Source organism: Harmonia axyridis, chromosome X (assembly GCF_914767665.1).
Source record: "Harmonia axyridis chromosome X, icHarAxyr1.1, whole genome shotgun sequence".
Taxonomy (NCBI): Eukaryota; Metazoa; Arthropoda; class Insecta; order Coleoptera; family Coccinellidae; genus Harmonia; species Harmonia axyridis.
This window is the reverse complement of record NC_059508.1, coordinates 5,288,846-5,308,434: the sequence shown is the minus strand read 5'-3', so window position 1 is coordinate 5,308,434 and position 19,589 is coordinate 5,288,846. Positions and strand designations below refer to the sequence as shown.

Here is a 19,589-nt window from a genome sequence, read left to right as displayed (position 1 = left end):
CATTTATAGAATGATAGAGGCATCAATAACATATCATTTTGATATGAATATAGATTTTGATGCCAAATTATATCTCATCCCTCATTAATTTAATATGAAGTTAAATCGTTTTCTATCAGATATGGCTTCAGGGATGAAGAAATGACAGGTAATACACAGTAAAAATCTTGATGTGAAATATGTTGATAATCATTGTTACAATTATAGTATTACTAATCTTACAACATAAACTGGAAGGAAATTGAAGACATTTTCAGGTAGATTTTTGTTGTCCTTGAACCTCCTTCAAAAAGCAGAACAGTGGTTGATGATGAAGTAATTATGAAAGAGCACTAGAAAATTCTTCCATTAGAATCATGACCATTCTATCACCTCTGGGACCTAAAAACTACAAATAGAACGGATAAACGCATTTCGAGATTGCATTTGTTTATTTTTAGTGAAACTAGAAGGAATGCCAAAAGTGATACACTCAAATTCAACTACAGGAAAATGTGCAACAATTATATTTTGGCATTTGGTAACATCTTAACGAAAATAACTGCAGCTTTCTGCAATGATTTCTGCACTTGTCGCTCATTTCAAGATTTATTTATTTTTTTAATTTTTTTCGGATCCGATATCAAACTCGTGTGAATACATTAAGAAGTACAATTTGCTTGAAGAAACTAAAAATCATAGGAATTAGATTTTTGTCTTTTCAAGATATTCTGTGGGTCAGAGGGTTATATATCAGGAAACTTGATTATTTTGCTCATGTAAAACTTGAATTTTCAAAAATCCCATTTTACCGATGAACTTTATGTACATACAAAATTTCAGTGGAATCCTGAGACAAAGAAAAAAAAAGATTCCCGAAAAAGGTAACTGATTATAACTTTAATAGCTTGTTAGTGTAAAACGAAATCTGGTGTCACATCCTCATTGTGCAATTTTAGGTGATAATACGCCAAATATACAAGAAATACATAAACTAAGAAGAGCTTACTACACTGCAGTGCTAGCGCTATCAGTACAAACGACACATAACTGTTGAATATAACAGTTATGTGTCGTTTGAGATTTTTTTCCAATAGAAAAAAAAATCTCAATCAGTCATCATCAGTATATATGAATTTTTCAAATCGAATGATTTCTTGTCAAAAATGAATTCGAAATGAGAATTCTTTGTATTTATAAATTGAATCTAATCGGGTTAATCTGACCAACCTTATTTTGAAAAATTATTCTCGCTCAATCTCCAAGACATAACGGCAATAACGTTTATGTTTATCCAAAAAAGTTGATTGATCAACCCGAATTATTTCCTTTTGTTTGGGTTTATTGGATCAAATCGCGGAATATATCAGACTTAATCTGCTTGGCGCATAATACTGTTTATTCTTGGTGCACTAAACTCTTTTGTGCATCCCAAATTGCCATTTAAATGATGCAATTTGTAAAAATCGCGTAACAGTCACACCTCAAAATGTGCAATTGTTCTTATAAACAAAACTGAATTTTTAAGTATTATGTTTGGATTTTCTTCTGTTCATAAAATACCCACTTTATTTCTCAACAATTCCTGACTCCTGCTACAAATTTTCATTACAAAGTTCCACATTTATTGTTATCGGATAAACCAATGAAAAAAAATAGATAAGAACGATTGAATTAATGATGATAGTTCACGATAGTTTGATAACATTCAAAATTGAATTCGCGAAAAAGCTCGATACATTAACGATGATTAATATAAGAATTTTCCATTAGTCCGATAATTTCATAACTCATACCTACATACCTCTTTAATAAAATCACGTAGAAAATTAATCATGGATTAGAAATTTTGCATTATCATCTATTCGAAATAGCTTATCTTGTCTATGACTTGCTGTCATTTGCCATAGATAGCTTTTAACTTTTTTTCTGCTGCATATATGCATCAGATAATGATACCTGCGTATGATTTGACATAATCAATATTATTTGCAGTGATCGAGATTGTGAACTTATAACAGAGCATTCAAACAAATCTTCAACAATTTCACTTGAATTTTTTTTGACATGAGCTGAAGGAAAACCTGTCTGAAATTCAGACAATACATTTGCAATACGAACATTTGTTCATTCGTGCATTCCCTGATTTGAATAGGAGAATCTTCAAGAGTTGGTATTAATATATCTTTGCTATCCATCGGCTGGAAAATATTCTCAGGAAATACGAATCTTGGAGGGTTAAATTGAATTATTAAATGTCAAGAAAATGTTGAGTTCAATGAAATTCCGTAGAATGAACTTAGTAGAGACTGGATTTACTTCAGTGTAATGAACATTTCAAAATAGAAAGAACTCCAGTTGCTATTTTATATTAGGTAGGAGCCCCTAGAGAATTCAGGCCAAACATAAAATTTGCTCCTTAATATGGGAAATTTCATTTTTCTTTAGGAATTCTTATAGCTGTGATTTTTAAAACGTAAAATGAACTCGAAATATGTAAAACGTTTCATTCAAGAAGCCACTTTTCAGATTATGCAATACCTATCATTTCCTCCTTTATATTATAAATTTTTCATATACGATCATTTTCAAATTTTCATTTGGAACTACAAGTGAGTTATACAAAATCACATCGAATCATTTAAACAAAATTTGAAATTGAATATTTCAAATATTCAATGAAAACTACCACAATATATTCCCTGAGAAACTCCCTAATAAGATTACTCCAGTCAGATTTCAATCAAAGTTATTATCAATGAAAGCAGGGTTAATAAAGTAGTTGCCCACATGCAATCTTTCCAATTGGGACTACTAGGGGGTAAAATTACTCATGATTTATCAGCGATAATTTAAGGAAGAGAGCCAATAATTAAAATTCTCAATTGACAGAATTTCGAATTATTGCAAACGGTTCTTGAAAATTGTCAATTGAAGTACTTAGATTGTTATTCTGTTCAGTGCTTCATTCGAGTGACTTCAAGTTTCGCAATCCACGAAAAATATGGGAAATTCTATTCAAATTAAATTTGAAATGTTTCCAATATTCAATTTTATTATTCCAGAAATCTTAATACCCCTGAAATTTGCAGAATCTGAAAATAGAACACGAAAAATCTGGACGAGATTTAGAAATGCTTTTCTCGGGGGGTATTTAAATTGGTGTAAAATCTACTCTAGCTGGAAAAATTTGAGATCAATCGACTAGGAAACGAAGAATCATAGAATAGAAGTCTACATCTAACAGTTTCGACTTAAAAAATTTGAATTTTGATTTTGATCACATCGAATGATTTCAACGAAAAATTGAAATTGAAGATTTCAAATATTCAATGAAAACTTCCACAATATATTCCCTAAGAAACTCCCTAATAAGATTACTACAGTCCGATTTCAATCAAAATTATTATCAATGAAAGCCGGGTTAATAAAGTAGTTGCCCACATGCAATCTTTTCAATTGGGACCACTAGGGGGTAAAATTACTCATGAGTTATCACCGATAATTTAGGGAGACAGCCAATAATTAAAATTCTCAATTGCCAGAATTTTGAATTATTGCAAAATGATCTTGAAAATTGTCAATTGAAGTACCTAGATTGTTATTCTGTTCAGTGCTTTATTCGAGTGACTTCAAGTTTCTCAATCCACGAAAAATATGGGAAATTCTATTCAAATTAAATTTGAAATATTTCCAATATTCAATTTTATTATTCCAAAAATCTTAATACCCCTGAAATTTGTAGAATCTGAAAAGAGAACACGAAAAATCTGGACGAGATTTAGAAATGCTTTTCTCCGATGGTATTTAAATTGGTGTAAAATCTACTCTAGCTTGGAAAATTTGAGATCAATCAAGGAAGTCTACATCAAACAGTTTCGACTCAAAAAATTCGAATTTTGATTAGCAGTATTTCAGAATTTATACTGATGATTTCACCCCTCGAAAATCAGATTTGGAAGACTCAATATGTTAAAAAAAAATTAATGAAATCAATCCGTTTTTCGTCGAAACTTCTAACACAGGCTCTGTTCGAAGAGATGTGCATTTTAAATAAATTGCGTTGCAACAAGGCGATGCAATTCGCTAATTCGATGAATGAACGACGCATAGCCTGCCAACATTCGCGCAACAAACGACGTTTTATCGACTTTTTTTTATCAAACCAATTCCACCGAAAAATTTTATCGAAGTTCCGATTTTTCCTCCACCAGTTATTTCTTGAAAAAAACTGATAGTGTCCCTCTCACCTCCACAAAATTATTGGCTGGTAAAACGTGACGTCACCGGAGTGGGGTTGGAGGAGAGAGCTCCTATAGGCGTCCCTCCATGATAAAATCATAGTTGCTTCGAACCCCAAAGAGTGAATTTCTACAGTTTACCCTTAAGGTGAGAATCGACAATTGCCCAATCAGTCTGAATTATTTTCGGTGTTGCAAGCGATTCTTTGCCATCGAATTCATTTCTTACTCGTAAGTAATCAATTGAATTTGTAGCTGCATTTCACCAAATCATCGAGATACCTTACTTTAAGAAACAATGCGAAAAATCACCAATAACTCATTTTTTTTAAATCTTTCATATGATTGTTTCATGCACCATAGGGGTTAATTTTTTTTATCGTTCTGCTGAACTGCCAATTGCTTGAATGTCCACTCAAAACACTTGCGTAATAACATTTAGTCATTCGCATCAACGAAAGATTAAATAAATTACTTCAATTTGAGTCTGAACTTCATAAAACCTGAAAGATTCACAATTCCACCCCCAAACGTGAATCTGTGTCGTTTTGGATTAGTCCATTACAGTGGGGTGAAATATCAATACTGACCTAGTGCCTGAGTTACGTAGAAAGGTTACTCTCATCCCCTTAGGTATAGGTCAAGGTTGAGAAATCAGAAAATTCGTCTGGAAAATCTGAAATTTCGGAAGTACCACAACCTCCCATTTTTTCGGATATATTACAATATGATGAGAATGGCTTGATTAATAGTGAATCTCATTTGAAATTTAGAAGTACCTAGATTTAAAATAATTCGAATTCTCTTTCACTAATTGTTTGAATTTTTTAGAAATTCATTAAAATCACACCATTCAAAGAGAAGTATTTCAGAAACTGAAAAACCTTATTCTTGAATATAACATACTCATTTATTTGAAAAATAATTTCCATTTGAAATGTGTTTGATTAATTGAAAAGAAAATTGAATTTTCAAGGTCCTTCGATCGAATTTTTAGAATTTTTCGTAGGAAAAACACATCCTGAAAATAAAGAACGAAGAGACCAATTGATTTGGTCGCTTCAATGCTAATCATACATACATAGAACAAAATTTTATTGAAAATGTTGAATTAGTTGGATATTGGTTGAATTTTCTAATTTCCATTACCTCAAACTGATGGATCTTCCTATGCACTTTTAAATTAAACTCAAAATGGCATATACGCAATTCATCTAGCAATATTAACTGGAATTTGTAGAATAACGTGGCCAATTGTCTAATAAAATCTAATCACGAATGATAATTGACTCATTGCTCACTGTGACACTATTTCCTCAACTGCATTGGAAGTGCAACTGCATTCGCTATCTGATAATAATATCTTGTTATTCGCAAAGCAAATGTTTGCCAAAACTATTTTACGCGAAGCTAGATTGACACTGATCGCTTAAGAATTTGAATGTGCCCATGAAAATTGAAAAAAGACACAACTGGACTTCGCTTATCAAGAAAAAATTTCCCCAAAATTGAAATGGAAAGATATGGATTCCGGTCTAGCTCCTGGGAATATTTTCACGTTAAATTACATATCCGCTTCGTTCTCAGATTCTGACAAATTTGAAATCAATACGGCTTCTCCTTGAATTCAAAGAAAATCGATGCTGGTGCGAGGTACAAAATCGTACCTATATTTTCCCATTATTGAATATTATGAGATTCGTGTCTTAGTAGGAGCACAGAAATAGAAAATCATAAAATTAATGCGGCAAACCACAAAAGAAATTATTGAGAGAAGTCACAAATGTTCGTCGAAATAATTTATTAATCAATATTAGACTTTATGGTTTTCATACAATGATGGAAATTACCTTGTTCACCAGATCTTTGTCATTATTCTCAGATTTCACGTGACGTGTTATGGTCAGTCAAGAGAATATTATTTTGTAAAACCATCACCGTTAAACTCTTACTTCGTAGCAGATTAGCTTACATACTGGTATTCTACAAATGAATATAAACAATGCCTGAAATCTCAATAGATCCAGTAAATTTGAAATAGATGAAGCCAGTTTGAAAAAATTGTATCATGTAAATAAATGTTTTTGGATAATCGAGTGTAAAATAGTAATAATGAATTTTATACGAAATTTAACATAACAATTATGATGATGAAGCGGAATCTAGCACACCAGAAGAGTAGATAAACTCATATATTTGAATTGATAAGCGAAAATTCAACGACAACCGATGTAAAAATCAAAAATTGAAAACGTTTGAAAATATGAACCGGAAAACAGTCATTTGATCTGAGGTAACCTGCATCATTGAGTTGACAATTAAAATATTGTATTAGGTATATCTTAATCATTTTAGGGTGAATTTCAGAGCAGGCAACTGAAACAGGATTTTAGAAAACTGCGATCCGAAAATGAAAAAAAATCTTATTTTAATGTTTCGAACTGAATAATACCGATTCTAATAATTGGAGAATGCCTTCGAATACAAGAACTCCATTAAGGTTTTAAGAGTGTGTTGTCTCAAATTTCAATCAATCAACCCCAACAAATTATATTAGTTAATCCCATTAGGAATTTCGTAGATCCAATAAGCAATTTAATTAACTAATTTCACCTCCAAAATGAATGAGCATTGAATTTCAACCTGATTATTGTCGATTAGATTGAAACGAAAACCAGAATAGTTTATATTTATAAAATATTCGAATGCAGAAGGCTTTGATATTCTTCCTCGAGTCTTATTCATTATTTTCTCTAATTCGCTGAAGTTTTATTGAAATTGATGGAATATTTCCATAAATATTGTTTAGTGATTTCTGCATTAAAAATGTTGGTTGGCGAAACAATTTTCTAGATCCCAAATTTGAAAGGTAATAGATAAACCTGTGTCAGGTAAGTTCCAAGAACTAACATATAGGTAATAATAATAATAATATTACCATAAAATATGTTTGAATCTGAGATATTCTCTCACAATTTTGTTTTAAAAGTTGTGATAGAATGAACGGATTAGTCACAGAATTAGAGGAAGAAATATAACAAACGAATGAAGATTATTATTCCTTTTGAAGTTCTTTCTTTGAAAAATAGTATAAATTCTCAATTTTTCATTTATGAATCGGATCCTGAAATAATTTCGAAACTGAAATCTGAAAAAGAAGGATATTTTCGTCCACTTAACCTACTATTCTTTCAAGAATAGTAGTAATTCTTAGTAATTTTTTTCAATACATGGAACAATTTTTCAGCTGAAATCTGAAAAAGAAGGATTTTTTCGTCCACTTCACCTACTATTCTTTCAAGAATAGTAAAAATTCTTAGTAATTTTTTCTCAATACATGGAACAATATTTTTTAGGTGAAATCTGAAAAAAAGGTCTTTTAACGTCTGCTCTACCTTAACATCAAATTACCTGGAATAGTCTTACTGCTTCTGAGCCAAACTGTATACTTGACTCTATGATACCATAGTAAATGAATTTCCTTGAGAAACAATAAAAACTGTTGAATCTTGAAGAATATGCGTCAAACATAATGTATATGACAGATGTCCAGGGTTTTGCAATTATTATTAATAGGTTCGTTTATTTTATTAGGTTGTATTTTATCACTTATTTGACATAACAAAGATCCTAGAGGTCTAGTTCTAGTGCATCTAATGCCAAACGAATAATGCATTCTGGCAATATTCCCGGTTAGTTTCGTAAATAATAATAGTGCATCTCTAGGTTTTATATTCTGATCAAAGGAGATCAAGGTTCTGGTGTTTGCATTCATTTTTCTCGTAAACTAACTATGTATTTTTTCGCGGGTTTTCTATTCTTAGAATGGCAACAGAACTATTATGACAACTTATGTCCATTGAGAGTTCGAGTGTTAATAATCATAAAATCCCACTGGAAACATCTAACAATGACACGGTGTAAATGTTTGATGGACCTTTGCTGGTAAATAGAAATGCAGTAAAAACTTGAATTTTAACCGCAACGACGATTGTTCATTGGTGGAACACTCAATTTCCAAAAATCAAATAAAGTTTCTTAGAATAACTGACTACGTGAGAATTCACGTGGATTCATCGAGTGCTGAGGTTACCAAACAACTTCTGTTAATATCGATTATCGTTGACGTAAATTCAGGACTTCAGCATTATATGAGAGCCTCCTCTCAATTTCCACCTTCCAGAAATGAGGTTACTTAATAACCCATCAAAATTATTTGCCCTCATTACCATTTCAATTTCATAGGAAAAAAATTGAATAGTGGATTTCAAGCCGATGTTCACGAAAAAAAAATTTATTCTAATCAATAATAATAATGACTTTCTTATAAACGCACATTCACACTGAAATAAGTAATTCAAGGAAATATTGCGAAACAATCCAAAAAATTTGCGAAAAGGTGAATAATTTCGAAAAAAATTTAATTTTGTTCGTAGATAATGAAACTATGGACTACGAATTCTTTGCTTGAACGTCCAATTTCCAAAAATCGAATAAAGTTTCTTGGAATAACTGACGTGAGAATTCACGTGGATTCTTCGAGTGCTGGCTGAGGTTACCCAACAACATCTGTTAATATCGATTATTATCGTTGACACAAATTCAGAACTTCAACATTATATAAAAGTCTTCCCTTAATTTCAACCTTCTAGAATCAAGGTTGCATAATCCCCTAGTCAAAATTAATTGCCCTCATTATCATTACAATTTCATAGGAAAAAAATTTAAAAAATAATTACTAATTAATAATAAATAATTATATTGAGAATAACTTTTTCATAAACGCACATTCACATTGAAAAAAGTAATTCAAGGGAATATTGCGGAACTGAAATGCATTTCCAAAAAATTTGCGAAAAGAAGATTCATTTCCAAAAAAAATTACTTTTGTTCGTAGATAAAGAAACCATGGACTACGAATACTATAAACCTAAGTCAAAAATATCAAATTTTCTCAGCGTTTTTTCCTATCATTCAATATATCAATATTTCCTACTGGGTAAATTGTAGAACAAAAATGTATGATATCAGTTCACCAACTTACTATCCATTTTTTTTAATTTAATTGCTGCATAATTGTTGACAAAAATATAACATATTAATTGAAGTTGGCTTTGTTATCGTTACTGTTCGTTGAACTTATCGAACCTATTTACTAAAATATTTTCAAACCTATTTTATTATATACTAGTGGAATAAATTAAAAGATCAAAATAAAATTCGAGATTTTTAGCGGTTTTTCAAATGGCTGTATTTTCGATAACAATGGTCGTATGTCTATTCGAAAAAAATCATTTTGAAGCTTGAAGTTTATAGTTTAGAGATCTCATGATGAAAGAATTTTTCAAGCAACATGTACCGCTCAATCCTAATGAATACAGTATCTAAAATTTCTGCGACATTTTTTCAGTTTTCATTTTTGGCCTACAGACTTGAAATTTTTTTTCAACTCAACCACTATATGGATGAGATAACTTGTTCATTCAGCTTCAATATCATTTTTTCAAAATTTCGATACGAGCACTTCTCGCTGAAATATCGAACTTTGAATTGAAAAGGACCTTTTTGTCTTCAACCATCAATATCTCACCAATCAATGGTTACACAGAAAATTTAGGGGATGTTTTGAAATCTTGAATGAATTCTCTACAAGAAGTAGCTATGGTATTTTCGGAAAAAAATTTTTTTCGTTCTCTATATTAATTGGAAAAAATGATAAAAAAGGGCTTTTGGAGGCTTTTTGGATAATCAAGCGCTGAATTGAAAATATCGAAAAAATCATCAATGTTGAGTATGCATTTTACAGTTCAATATCACCACAAAAATCCCAGAGAATTTCAATTCAATCCATGGAGCGGCTTTTTTGTTTAATCCGATCGAATATTCAAAAAATTAAAGGATCACGATTTTCGATTCGAATGTTCATAAAATTTTTAAGATTTTTTTTTCCTGCATTTTTATCAATAACAGAAGATAACAATAATAGAATTCATGAAATAAATTTTTTGAAGATAAAAAAAAATTCTGTTTCTTTTTCGGTTTTTTTTTTATTGACTCAAATGAATCAATTCAACATGTCATTATCATTTCAAATGCGATTCCGTGATTTCATTTCATGATCTTGATGATAAAAACCAAATTTAATTCGAAATAAAGTTGATATAGCCAAGGGAATTTCGAAATCCATCTACTCGCTTTTCAGAAATTGTATATTTCAACTTTTCATCTATAGAACTTTCACAACCCTAAAAAAAGCCAGTTTATTCTCAAAACGAATTTGCAAAATTTGAAAATTATTTATATTTTTATTTTATTTACTTCTTTTAGAGAATTCATTCAAGATTTCATAATATCCCTTTAATTTTCTATGCAACCATTGATTGGTGAGATCTTGATGGTTGAAGACAAAAAGGGTCCTCTTCAATTCAAAGTTCGATATTTCAGCGAGAAGTACTCGTATCGAAATTTTGAAAAAACTTATATTGAAGCTGAATGAACAAGTTATCTCATCCATATAGTGGTTAAGTTGAAAACAAAATTTCCAAGTCTGTAGGCCAAAAATAAAAACTGAAAAAATTTCGCAGAAATTTTAGATACTGTATTCATTAGGATTGAACGGTACACGTTGCTTTAAAAGTTTTTTCATCATGAGATCTCTGAACTATAAACTTCCACCTTCAAAAAGATTTTTTTCAAATTGAGATACGACCGTTGTTATCGAAAATACAGCCATTTGAAATACCGCTAAAAATTTTGAATTTTATTTTGATCCTTTAATTTATTCCCCTAGTGTATAATTTTCGAGTGAAAAATAGTCTTTCGTATGAAAACATTCATAGCGGATGAAAAGCGTGCTAAATTATACATATTTGGTTAAACAGAACAAGATAATTGAATAAAAAATTGAGTAATTCTCACCCCAAACTGAAATTTACATATCCGAGAGCATATATTAGCCTACTGACAATTTCCGACTAGCAGATAAGCTAACCATAACGATATAATCAAGTTGCCGTGTTGAGAAACATACATTAACTTTATTAAAATCATATCGTCACGCTTAATTTGATTGTGGGCGAATTCCGGACAATTTAATTCGGTGATTTTCACACGCAACCTCAAAGATTACCCTCACACTGAATTTTATTGTTTCTTTCATGTAAAATGTCCACGCATTCATTCAGATGTCTTTGGGGATTCAACAAGTCAATCCACTTTCAGTTGCAAAATGGCGAATGCTCTTCTTGTCATTTTGCGTTATAGTTTCAAGAATTCTCGTTGATTTCATTGCAATTCGTTTCGACTTGTCGACATTTTTTGAAAATATTAGGCCAATTGAAAAGTCCCAGGTCTGATGCACAGATGACGGTGCTAGTATTAAATCCATATGATTTTTAGTTAGTACCAACCTTCAAACGATACGTGTCAAAATTTGACAGCAGTCCGATCATTTGCTTGTGAGATATTGCGTTGTGAGTGTAGCTACTTTTGTTATTTGAAAAAAGATTGAAAAAAAAAGAATTTCGTGTGCTGATAAAATATTGTTTTCTGAAAATAAAAATACAGTTGAAGCAAAATCTTGGCTTGATGAAGAGTTTCCGGGGTCTGCACCAAAAAAATCAACCATCAAAAATGTTCGCAAAATATTTTTGAATGACCGTAAAGTGTAGTTGATCGAGATATCAGACATTGTGAAGATATCATCTGAACGTGTAAATCAAATCATTCACGAATATTTGTACATGAGAAAGCTGTGTGCAAAATGGGTGCCTTGCTAGCTCACAATCGATTAAAAGCAACAACATGTTAATGATTCTGAGCAGTGTTTGGAGTTGTTTAAGTGCAATAAACCTGAATTTTTGTGTCTATATGTGACAATGGATGAAACATGGCTCCATCATTTAACTCCAGAGTCCAATCGACAGTCAGCTGAGTGGACTGCACACGATGAACCGAATTCAAAGCAAGGAAAAACACAACAGTCTGCTGGCAAGATTATGGCATCAGTATTCTGGGATGCGCAAGTTATAATATTCATTGATTACCACCAAAAGGGCCAGACCATCAACAGCGATTATTATATAGCGTTATTGGATCGTTTAAGGGAAGAAATCGTTAAAGAACGGCCTCATTTGAAGAAAAAAAAGGGTGCTGTTTCATCAAGACAATGCGCCGTGTCACAAATCAATGAAAACAATGGCAAAATTGCATGAATTGAGCTTCGACTTGCTTCTGCATCCACTGTATTTGCCAGATCTGGCCCCCAGCGACTTTTTCCAGTTCTCAGACCTCGAAAGAATGCTCGCTGGAAAGAAAATTAGCGCCAATTAAGAAGTAATCGCTGAAACTGAGGCCTATTTTGAAGCGAAAGACAAATCGTACTACAAAATAGGTATCGAAAGGTTGGAAGATCACTATAATCGTTGTATCGCCTTCGAAAGCAACTATGTTGAATAATAAAAAATAATGAAATTTTGCCAAAAAAAAATGTTTTTTACTATGGTAGACCGGGGACTTTTCAATTGGCCTAATTTAAGTTATTTTTTCAATTGCAACTTTTCATCCAGTTGTAAATTTGGTCTCAATTATAGTTAACTGTAACACATATCCTTGGTCCCTTACAAAATTCAGCTTAATCTAATAAAACAAGCATCCAAAAATGTGGACTTATCTGAATTTCTATATCTGTGGAAATGGAAGGATATTCAGATTTCAGATTTCGATTTACCTCAATATTTCACGTTAAAGTAGTCCAGTTTTGATGAAATATGGATATTCGGATTGGAACTCCAAAATGATTTCAGTTATTCCGAATTTATGATGCAAATGTAAAAATTTGTTACTTTATAATATTGTTAATAGACTGATATCAACGTACTGTGGAGAACTAGCTTTTTAGAAGGGCGGAGGACGATTAAACACAGTACCATAATTATTAATAGAGTATTTTTATTGTGCAAGTTGAAAAATCAAAATGTTAAAATTTCGATTAACTACCAACACTTGAATGCCTAAATGCATGTAAATGTATTTAGAAGCATGTATTTTGCACGTTATTTATTTATTTCCTTTTTTGAATCGGCTGAATCGTCCTCACTTTTTGGTAAAAGTCAAGAAGCTCCCCTTATTATTTGAAGTTTTATTTTTCGTTCTCGATTCATGACTAGATCGTTTCGTCTTCTTGGAGTGCCCCAACATCCAGAACTAGGCTGCTGGTCACATCCAGGAAATCCTTGCAGATAACACAGGATAACTGTGCGAGTGGGAGGTATTATCGATCCATGCGCCCTATCCAGAACGAAGTTCTCAGTTAAAAGGGAACAGTGCAAGAACCAAAGAGGTCCAGAGGGCGGAGGCCTCCAACACATGAAGGATCGCTTCTTTCGCTTAGTTGTAGTGTCCATCAGGTGTTTTTTCATTTAGATTCCAAAGGTCTTAGCAATGGGTGGTTGCGCATCGAAAGAAAACTCCAAAAAATCCAAAGAGGACAGCTCTGGGTTTGTAGAATTCAAAATTACCAAGTAAATGTGATGCATGATGGGCCAAAAGGATGTCAATGGAGCTTCTTGTGTGTATTCTGTTTCCTGTTTCTTCACTAATGTTATTGAAGTACGCAATTTCAATTCGTTGTGCTTTTGCTGTTGAAATAGAAATTCTTTTTTTTTTGTAATTAAAATGGGCGCAATATTCAATATTTATATATCGGGTTATATCCAACTTATTCTTTATGATCAATCGGTATTTCACTTCAATTAATTCGTGGTTAATTCAATCAAACTAGCTGCTATATACAACACCTATAAATCTACATTCACATTTTACCATCATTAAAACTTCCAACAAGTAAATAATATTTACAACTTCTTTCTGGGTTTCTTCATAACATAACTATTTCAAAAACAATATTTCTTTTTGGGATTTCAAATATAACAATTATCGAATATGTTTATATCATCTTTATTTTGTCTATTTCTAACCCACACCTCATTTGGTAAGTAAAAATGCACCATTTTTTTTTAAATTATATTTCACTGGTAAAAAAAGGCTAAATCCTACAAAAATAACGATTTTTATTTCCTTGGATCATTGAAAAAATTATTTTCAATTCACCTCATCAAACTCAAACTTTTCACTTCAATATAATCATTTTCTTTGTGGACAAAGCACCGTTGAATATTTGTGTATACATAAATGGAAATATTTAATATTTACCATTGATTATTTCGATCACATTGTAAAAATAAAATTATGATAAATGCCATCACACTTTTCAAGTTGGTTTAAATAGAATTCAATTGCATTTGAAGGAAATCAGCCATGGTTGACGCAGCAGTCTTGGAAAAACTAGAAGCAGGTTTCAACAAACTTGAAGCCTCTGACTCCAAATCACTCTTGAAAAAATTTCTTACCAGGGAATTGTTTGATCAACTGAAGACGAAGAAGACCACATTCGGTTCTACCTTACTGGATGTCATTCAATCTGGTATGTTTAGGAGAGAATTATTACATGTCAATCATTTATTATTATTGTTTGTCCTGAAACATTTCGAAAACCATCAAGAAATAAATTATAAAAAATTATTTGATCTTTTGGAATAATTTACCCAATGAAATTGAGAATGCAATAATATTATCCTTCAAAATCAATTCTCCACATTCGAGAACAATTTGAAATACATTAAACCTCAGGGTTATAATTTACTCAATATTTAGTTTCAATAGAGAGAATTTTCCTCCTTAAAAACACAGGAAAATGTTTTAATATTCATTCTGAATATTTTTCGAGCTTGCAATTTAATTTTTTTTATGATGAATCAAAAGCAACCAACAATATCCTTCACTGTATTGTAAGTTGACTATCAAAAGTTGGATAGTCACATAATACACATAATACATGTATGTGTATAGTGTGAAACCTAAGCTGTTACTATTATATTGATTCCGCCTTAATTTTTGAGGGGTAGGCTACACAAGATATGTTTGTTAGTTTGTTTGTCTGCTCGACGAATATTGATAGGGGAATATAATTTGACTTTATGTGTTATTAATTTCGAAGAAATTTCCAGATAGTAGAACTGAACTTTCTTTAAGTATTCAGGAGAAATATATCAGCTGGTAGAGCATACACCAGAATATCCAATTGTATTTGAAAAAGCATCACTAAATTCATGGAATATCCGGAAATTATCCATCAAATTGATTTATATTTTTATTTATATCGTCTTTTATGTTAAACCATACGACGATATATTTGTAAATGATTCCTTCTATGAAATATCTTTGTGAAATCTCATCAGATAGAGTGATAGAAACAAATACTGTCCAAAAAACGGGTTATGATATTTTGTGTTGCCTACCTATTCTCATCAAATCGTCAATAATAAGAGTAGAAAATAAGCCTGTTATGTTTTTTATTCAGGTCTAGAAAACCATGACTCAGGAATTGGAATTTATGCCCCTGACGCAGAGTCCTACACCACTTTTGCTGACCTATTCGACCCGATTATTGAAGATTACCATGGTGGCTTTAAAAAGACTGATAAACACCCCCCAAGAGATTTTGGAGATGTAAACGTCTTCGGCAACTTAGACCCTGCTGGAGAGTACATTGTATCCACTCGTGTAAGATGTGGCCGCTCTTTGGAGGGTTATCCATTCAACCCCTGCCTAACTGAAGAGCAATACAAAGAGATGGAACAGAAAGTGTCATCTACTTTGTCTGGATTGGAAGGAGAACTCAAAGGTATTGTTGTCATATTCAGTTTGTTCAATTTCAAAAAAAGGAAAATTAATAAGATTATTCCATCTTAATTCTTTTCTCTGTACTTTTCAGTTGTTAATGGTTTAATCTCATTTTATTCAATGTTCTATGCATGTTTTCTCATTCAACGTTTTTCACTTCTTTCTTGGTTTTAGGTTATTTGGATGTATTGTTATTTGTAGTGTGTATTGTTTGCATAATATTTCTACGAATACATTTATTATTTTTATTATTCAAAGAATAATTTTGATTCTGGTCTCCAATTTGAAAATTTCTGCGCGCAAAATGCTTCAGTTCTTCTGAAAATCTTTGATTTCGTGTCTATTTCCGAAAATTCGAGGATTTATTGTGAAAAACTGGTTATACATTTATGATTAAAAGTATTGTCCATCGCTGGCCTCTACTTTCTCCCATCTTTCGGGCAGCGCACGAATCCCGCGTTGAAAAAACTGTTCACCTTTTGAAGAGATCCACGAATCCGTCAATTTTTTACTTCTTCATAGGACCGAAAGTGCTGGTCAGCCAGGCCGTGTGCCATTGATTAAAAGAAGAAAGATAGTCCGAGGGTGCAACTTCTGGAGAATATGGTGGGTGGGGTAGGACTTCCTTTTTCAACGTTTCCAAGTATGCCTTGACCACTTTCGCAACATGGGGTGGAACATTGTCATGCTGTCAATTCACTTCATCATGTCTCTCGTTGTATTGCGGCCATTTGTCATTCGATAACGACCCCCTGTGATTGTTTCAGGCGGTTTTAACAACTCATAATACACTTCGCTGAGCTGGTCCCACCAAATACTGAGCATGACTTTGGAACCATGAATATTCGGTTTGGCCGTCGAAGTGGAAGCCGTCTATGCCTTGCAAGCAGCTGTTCAAAAGCAAACAAACGCCTATCAACATCTCTCTGCTTCAACTCGTACGGCACCCAATTTCCTTGTTTCTGAATCATTTTCATGACTTTCAGGCGTTTTGAAATGGCTTTTTGCGTCACTCCCAATGATCCTGCCAATTCTTGTTGCGTTTGACACGAGTCTTGATCAACTAATGCCTCCAATTCTGCATCTTCGGAAACCTTCTCTTTTCAACATCCATGCCATGCTGGTCTTCGACGTCAAAATCACCGTTCTTGAAGCATTGAAACCACTCTCGGCACGTTCACCAAAAGCGGCCTCGCCATATTTGAGAGCATTTGATGAGCCTCAGCCTCAGGTTTCTTCATATCAAAACAGAAAATTAAAACCTCCCGAGAATTTGACTCGTAAGCCAATCGAGAATAACTTTATGATGCAGACTAATTTTCCATACACTTCCCATACCTGATATTTCTGTAAATACTGTTACCCCAATTGAACATTTTCAAATAAGTTACCTCAAGGTAACTCTCGTTTTCCATAAATCAATAATGAATAGCGAAAAAATATGGAGTCTCATGTTTAACTTATAAAAAATACGATTGCAGGTACTTTCTATCCGTTGACTGGAATGGACAAGGAGACTCAACAAAAGCTGATTGACGATCACTTCTTGTTCAAAGAAGGTGACCGATTCTTGCAGGCAGCAAACGCTTGCAGATTCTGGCCAACTGGTCGTGGTATATTCCACAACGACGCAAAATCATTCCTGGTATGGTGCAACGAAGAAGATCATCTTAGGATCATCTCAATGCAAATGGGTGGAGATCTTGGCCAAGTATACCGTCGTCTTGTAACTGGAGTTAATGAGATTGAAAAGCGTTTACCATTTTCCCACAATGACAGACTTGGTTTCTTAACCTTCTGTCCCACTAACTTAGGTACCACCGTCAGAGCTTCTGTTCACATCAAGGTCCCCAAGCTGGCCTCCAACAAAGCCAAACTTGACGAGATTGCTGGCAAGTTCAATCTCCAAGTACGTGGCACTCGTGGAGAACACACCGAGGCTGAAGGGGGCATATACGACATATCCAACAAGAGAAGAATGGGTTTAACCGAATTCGATGCTGTTAAAGAAATGTACGACGGCATTTCTGAACTTATTAAAATCGAAAAGGAACTGTAAGTCGACCAGTATTAAAATGGTATTTTGAGTATACATAATATACATACCAGAAATGGCGCAAACAAGTATGAGTATAATAAACTTGTTGCGGAAATACTGGGTGCTTACTGTTAAGTTTCTAAAAAAAAAGGATGTGTAAGAGCATAAGTTCATTGTAATCAGCTTAAATAGTCGGAATTATTTCATACAAGACATACGACAACAGGATAATTTTTATGTCCCTTTTATTTGATATACACCTATTCTTTATAAGATAATTATATGAATATGTTAAGTTTTATTTATACAACGGAAAGTTTATCACAATTTAATAAATACGTCCATCCCACTACAGTTTTTGATTCAACATTCCCTGGCTACAAATAAAAATATTACTAAAATTATAGGTAATACCAGTGGCTCTTAAGGTGTATGAAACAGAAAAATCCATTTATTTACTACATAAAGTATCAAATTTATTAGAAAACTTGTCAAGTGTACTTGAAACTTGAAAAAAAATTCAAATCAAATCAAGTTCAAATTGCAATCTTGAAACCAGTATCTCTAGACTAGATAGCTTATATCACGTATCCCATTTTGAATGTATATGATTTCCTTTGATCTTTGTTTTATTGGAAGTTTCACAACAATTTTTCAGAAAAGACTTTCAAAAGTTTTTCAGTATGTTCTTCAATTTAACATCTAACACTCTACTTTTACCGATGAACATTAATCCTTATGGTATAGGGAAAATAAATAATCAGTTTGAATAGGTGTATGCGCTTGAACCTGAAGCAGAAGTGATGGCACATCAATTATGTCAGTTTTGAATGAAAAATTCCAAAAATTCAATGGAGAATTTGCTTCTAAGCCATCTATTCACAATTTACTGAACTAAGGCGAACTTTAAATGAGAATTATTTTCATATTTTTTATAAAGTGTATACTGTTTAGTAACCACCTATATGTGATTTTCTTTTTGTATTGATTTGGCTCTGGAAAGCCTTATGAATATTATTGAAAGTAGAGTGAAAAGTGGTTTTTACAAACAATTTTATTGTTTGAATAGAATCAGTTATGTTTATTGCATTTCATTCCTTATTTTGAAATAACGAAAAATCTTCGATCTTGCATACCTATCCACCATTAGATGTTTCCTGAAAAAACTTGGAACTGTAACGTCTTGAACTTTTTGGAATTTCACAAAAAAAAATTAAAATTTGATATCATGAAGAAATTTTCATATTGAAAAGCTATCTGAAGTCGGTTTCGAATTCGATTAGTCGATTTTTTCGGAAAAACCAAGGTAGAAATCGATGCCTGATTCGTATCTTCGACCGCGAAACATCTAAACTAACACAAAAATATGTCCAAATTCGATCGGTCAATCTTTCGAAAAATCCAAAACTATATTAACCCCAGATACATTTCCAAAAAAAAAATTAACCTGAAAATTTGATACAAGAAACATTTCATCCCGCAGATAACTTATCTGCAATTAATTTGCTTCTAAAACGTCTCAATTCCCATGGAAATAACGCGTTTTTAACTTTTTTTTTTTTTTTAGTTTTTCGCATCAGTTGTTCATT

The 19,589-nt window shown here is 32.3% G+C and overlaps 1 protein-coding gene and 1 long non-coding RNA gene across 5 annotated transcripts; one reads left to right on the top strand and one right to left on the bottom strand.

Annotated features, from left to right (window-relative positions):
* Window positions 1–167: 167 nt before the first annotated feature.
* LOC123686539 lies at window positions 168–5,602 on the bottom strand. Its single transcript, XR_006748477.1, has 3 exons — window positions 5,370–5,602; window positions 4,811–4,896; window positions 168–388 (listed from the first exon to the last, which is right to left on the bottom strand). It is a non-coding gene; the product is annotated as an uncharacterized LOC123686539 (long non-coding RNA).
* Window positions 4,214–18,349, top strand: LOC123686537 (arginine kinase). 4 transcript variants are annotated; one of them, XM_045626753.1, is made up of 5 exons: window positions 4,241–4,368; window positions 13,388–13,717; window positions 14,528–14,703; window positions 15,640–15,963; window positions 17,444–18,349. In XM_045626753.1, exons 2-5 carry the CDS (start codon window positions 13,662–13,664, stop codon window positions 18,019–18,021), a joined length of 1,134 nt encoding a protein of 377 aa, XP_045482709.1. In that variant the 5' UTR covers window positions 4,241–4,368; window positions 13,388–13,661; the 3' UTR covers window positions 18,022–18,349. The 4 variants fall into 4 exon arrangements, with proteins under 4 accessions (XP_045482711.1, XP_045482709.1, XP_045482710.1 ...); XM_045626751.1 differs by having other exon boundaries at window positions 4,315–4,451; XM_045626755.1 differs by lacking the exon at window positions 13,388–13,717 and having other exon boundaries at window positions 4,214–4,368.
* The last annotated feature ends 1,240 nt before the right edge of the window (window positions 18,350–19,589 follow it).